Raw genomic sequence first — 4,819 nt, 5'->3', positions numbered from 1 at the left:
GAGGGGAGGGGGGAAGGTAAATAAGAGGGAAGGCGTCAAATACATGGTAATGGAAGGAAATTTGACTTTGGGTGGTGAACACGCAATGCAATATACATATGACGTATTATTGAATTGTATATTGAAACTTATATAGCTTTATTAACCAATGTCACCCTAATACATTTAATTAAACTAAAAATATAAAATGACAACCTGGAAATGATATAAAATATTGTCAGTGGTTTTCTTTAAAGGTAGAGATAGTGAGTTTTTTTTCCCTATTTGTTTAAGATTTGGATTTTGGAAATACAATGGAGAGGTCCAGGGGGAAGGCACTTCAGAGAGCCCAAGCTTCCAGGCTAGGGAAGGACTCTTTACTGAGTAGAGTATTTTCTCCGGCCAAAGAGTCTCCTCAAAGCCCCCTTCATGTCCCTGTTCCTCAGGCTGTAGATAAAGGGGTTCAGCATGGGAGTCACCATTGTATACATCACAGATGCCACCATTCCAGTGTCTGCTGAGTAGGAGGAGGAGGGCTGGAAATACACCAGAAAGACAGTTCCATAAAAGAGAGTGACCACTGACAGGTGAGAACCACAGGTAGAGAAGACTCTGTGCTTCCCCCCAGCAGAGGGGACCCTGAGGATGGTATGGATGATGTGGACATAAGAGACCAGGACACAGGTGAGGGGGACCACTCCTGAGAGAGCTGCCTCAGAAAACATCGTGATGTGAAAAACATGGGTGTCTGAGCAGGTAAGTCTGAGGAGTGGGAGAAGATCACAGAAGAAGTGTGGGATGGAATGGGAGGCACAGAAAGAGAATTGAGACATCAGGAGAGTGAGTGAGAAGGCCAGGAAGTGACCGCAGAGCCAGGATGTGGTAACCAGCCATATTTTTTTTCAGAAGAAGTGTGGGATGGAATGGGAGGCACAGAAAGAGAAACATCACATCAGGAGAGTGAGTGAGAAGGCCAGGATGTGGGAACAGAGCCAGGATACAGTGACCAACAGCAGACAGCGTTGGGGGCACATGATCATGGTGTAGTGTAGAGGAAGACAGATGGCCACGTAGCGATCATATGCCATCACAGCCAGCAGGAAGTCATCCAGCAGAGTCAATGCCATGAAGAAATACATCTGCACAAGGCATCCAGTATGGGAGATGGTGTGGTGCCATGTATGGATGTTCATTAGCAAGTTGGGGACAATGGTGCAGGAGAAGCAGGTATCGATGAAGGACAGGTTGGCCAGGAAAAAGTACATGGGAGTGTGGAGGTGCTGGTCAGAACCTATGGCCAGGATGATGAGCAGGTTCCCCAACACGGTGACCAGGTACATGGCCAGGAAGAGCCCGAACAGGAGCGGCTGCTGCTCTGGGTGTTCAGAGAAGCCCAGGAGCAGGAAGTCAGAGATTCTGGTTTGGTTTCTAGTTTCCTTTGAAGGCAGAGAAATTAGAGAAGGATTTTTCTTAAATAAAGATAGGCTCTAAATATTTAGAGTTTAAACACTTTGGTCTGTTTTTCTTGATTCCTGGAAGAGGTCACTGAGCTTCTCTAGAAGCTGTAAGTGCTGGTTTGCACACATGTACACATGACGGCTGTGGACTACGATGATGCATCAGAGTGGTGACGTAGTTTGGGTTCTAGATTCCTGTGATGTGGCCAGTGTTCCCCATGGAAGGTCTAAATGAGACTGATGTGGGATTCACCTGAACGAACTTTCTTCAAATATTATTCTTTTAAAAAACTTTAGTACTACTTTAGTCTTAATTTAGTTATCTTCTTGTGGAGCTCATTTTGGGGTCTTGCATATACTAGAATTGGGGAAAACAAGGTGCTGTGTGTGTGTGTGTGTGTGTGTGTGTGTGTGCGTGTGTGTGTGTGAGTGTGTGAATGTGTATTGAGGGAGACGGAAACAGGAGTGGTTTCTTCAGAGAGTAGCCAGCTTGGATTTAGGGGTCTCTAAGTGTGTTTGGGCTGCTTTGGCTCCCTTTGCCATTGAAGATGATTTCAACAAGTTAGTACGGCTATGAGATTGTTGCAATCTGAAAAGCACTATATTATTGTAAAGTCACAGTTATTTTAACTGTCAATCAGTCTCACCATCGATGTCTTCTAGTATCTGGGCATTGCCATTCTGGACTTGGGGTGGAAAGCCTTTCTTCGTTCCTCATTCTCAGTCCGACCTTGATCAGTTCCTTAACTTTGAATCTGTGTTTTCTAGTTTGTAACCATGTGCGACTCCTTCAGAGAGTTGTTGAAGTGATAATTAAGATAACACATATGGGGGCACAGCACTGTTAGGGAGGGTGATATAACTGTCATTGTCAGCAGTAGCTGATAAAACGTGAGCGTAGGACACACGGTGTCACAGAAAAGCATCAGATGACCTGCTTACAGCTCTGTTCCTTGCATGTCTTTTAAATTTGAGAAAGGTTTACTCTCTCTGACCTATGCTTTTCTTATCTATAAATTATAGATAATAACCCTACCTGATAGGCTTGTTGAAAAGACCAAATGCTGGAATCAGTTGAAGATTTTCCATGAATCGTGATGTGCAATTAAGACAGAAAATTCCAGTGTTCCTGTTCCATGGTGTGGGGGAAGCAATGCAGTGAGCTGTCAGTGGCAGCACGTGCTAATGTCATGTTTATTTAGTGTCGTGATCCAAAATAATATACACGCTCTGGTGTCTGACAGAGACATTTTCCACTCTTTTAAAAAAAAATTTTTTTTTAATTCAACTTTTAATTTAAAAAATGTTAAACATGTTGGGGTGACATTAATTAATAAAATTGTTTCAAGTGTACAATTCGATGGAACAGAACTGAGAGCCCAGAAATAAACCCTCATATGTATAGCTAAATAATTTTTGAGAAAAGAGCCAAAAACATGCAAGAGAAAAGAGAGTCTCTTCAATAAGTGGTGCTGGGATAATTGGAAAACCACATGCAAAAGAATAAAATTAGACTGCTATCTGTGACCATACACCAACATTAACTCAGAATGGACCAAAAGCCTTAATATACAACCTGAATCAATAAATTCATAGGAGAAAACATAGGTGCTAAACTCATGGACCTTGGATTTAGAGATGATTTTATGAATTTGACCTCAAAGGGAAGGAAAGTAAAAGCAAAAATAAATGTATGAGGCTATATCAAACTATAAAGCTTCTGTGCAGCAAAAGAAACCAACTCTTTACTCTTGATATGACCTTGAGAAAGTCACTTAACCTTCTTCAGCTTCAAAGTCTACAGCTGCTGAAATAGGATAATAATAGAGTTAACTGGATAAAAAGGTTATGAGGATTAGATTTAAAAATTATTATATATAGACATAGCTGGCATATAGTAAATGCTAATTATATGATCTGTTATTGTTACTTTTAACAAGAGTAGGTTGCTTTGTCATTGTGTCCTGGTCACTGCCTGTAGGTTGGGTTTGTAAATTGTGAGATGTCAATCTAAAAGTTGTCATCATCTTCATTATCATCATCATCAGCACCACCTTGAAGGATTATAACTCTACTCAGAATTTTCGAGTGCAAAGCATTTGTTTTGGCATCTGGAAACCAAGTGTAAATGTGGTCCAATAGCTTATTCCTCAGAGCGCCCAATTATTAATTGTATAATGGGAATAAATAAGTCTATTTTAATAGTTACTTGCTGGCTCAAATTTTTAAAAAAAGAAAGGCTGGGACCAAGGTTAGTACTTTAAGTGGGTATGGAGGGGTTAATTACTGGTGGGTACCTGGTGTGGCGCTTGAGAGTGATTTCGGGAACTACGTCTGTCTAAGGGGACTGAGAGTGACTTATGCTTTGTCAATACACCAGTGCTCTGACCTGTTACTGATGGGCTTTCGGGAAGGTGGTCTAATTAACTCCTCTATATGCAATTAAAATTTACTAAGCCCATTCTGCACAATGCCATTAGTCTGGACCATCAAAGATGTGATGAACGCCAGCCTGTCATGGTGATCAGAAGCACCAGAAATTGATTGGCAGATAGGGATGTAGAAAAGAAACAGAAAAGAAAGAATCTCTATGGGCTGTGCATATGTGTATGCGTGTGAGTGTGTTTGTTCTATGATCAGTGTGTGTGTGTGTGTGTGCCCACGTGTGTGCACCTGTGAGCCTTAAGTAGACTCTGCTCTCTCTCCCCATCCCTATGTCTCAATTCTTACCTGGAGATGCCGGCCAGCCTCCATCTGTGACACCTCCAAGAGGGAGATTGTTTTCGCTGTTATATTGTCTGCCCAAGAAGTCATGGCCGGAGTTGTAGAGCCCTTCCCCTTCTGTAGGAACAGCAGAGACTGAAGATTTGGGTCTTTAGTGGTAGCTCAGGCACAGGAGCCTGGAGGAGCTGCTGACTTTTCACGGGCAGTGTCTCCTGGGACCCATTCCCAGACCTCCTAGTTAGACACAAGGTGGGGCAATTGTACAAACTCTCAGCTGTCCCCTCTAGACTTGGCCCCCTGAGTTCCAGATTATTTTATTCAAAATGACCAGAGCTGGCATCCATGGGAGCATTCCTGGTTATGCCCTTGGATGAAGTGCATCTTCGATCCATCCTCCCAGCCTAACCCTGAATAGGGCCCATGTGTCTCATGGAGTCCATACTGTCTAATTAGAGCCCAGTCCTCAAGAAAGAAATACAGTATGTCCCAGAAAATAAGTGAGAAATAAAAGTAAAATAGATCAGAGATCATAATCATCGACTTCAAAAATCGTGTAGAAGAGGCAACATTCTTATTTCTATTACCCCCAGAGAACAGAGATATGAATAGTATGTAGACTCTACATAAGGCCCAGGGCGTGATCTCTGGATTTTTTTGTT

The 4,819-nt window shown here is 42.3% G+C and overlaps 1 protein-coding gene across 1 annotated transcript; it reads right to left on the bottom strand.

Annotated features, from left to right (window-relative positions):
- Positions 1-356: 356 nt before the first annotated feature.
- Positions 357-4,250, bottom strand: LOC102894508 (olfactory receptor 1G1). Its single transcript, XM_025051231.1, has 3 exons — positions 4,167-4,250; positions 960-1,415; positions 357-839 (listed from the first exon to the last, which is right to left on the bottom strand). The coding sequence occupies exons 1-3, from the start codon at positions 4,248-4,250 to the stop codon at positions 357-359; spliced, it is 1,023 nt and encodes a 340-aa protein (XP_024906999.1).
- Between the last annotated feature and the right edge of the window lie 569 nt (positions 4,251-4,819).

Source organism: Pteropus alecto, unplaced genomic scaffold (genome assembly GCF_000325575.1).
Source record: "Pteropus alecto unplaced genomic scaffold, ASM32557v1 scaffold67, whole genome shotgun sequence".
Classification (NCBI taxonomy): domain Eukaryota; kingdom Metazoa; phylum Chordata; class Mammalia; order Chiroptera; family Pteropodidae; genus Pteropus; species Pteropus alecto.
This window is presented reverse-complemented; position numbering and strand designations above follow the sequence as displayed.

Coding starts and splice junctions, on each gene's coding strand:
- LOC102894508 (XM_025051231.1), bottom strand. CDS start 4,250: ATGACTTCTTGGGCAGACAATATAACAGCGAAAACAATCTCCCTCTTG. Junction 1,416..4,166: donor AGGCTGGCCGGCATCTCCAG/GTAAGAATTGAG, acceptor CTGCCTTCAAAG/GAAACTAGAAACCAAACCAG. Junction 840..959: donor TATCCTGGCTCTGTTCCCAC/ATCCTGGCCTTC, acceptor CTCTGCGGTCAC/TTCCTGGCCTTCTCACTCAC.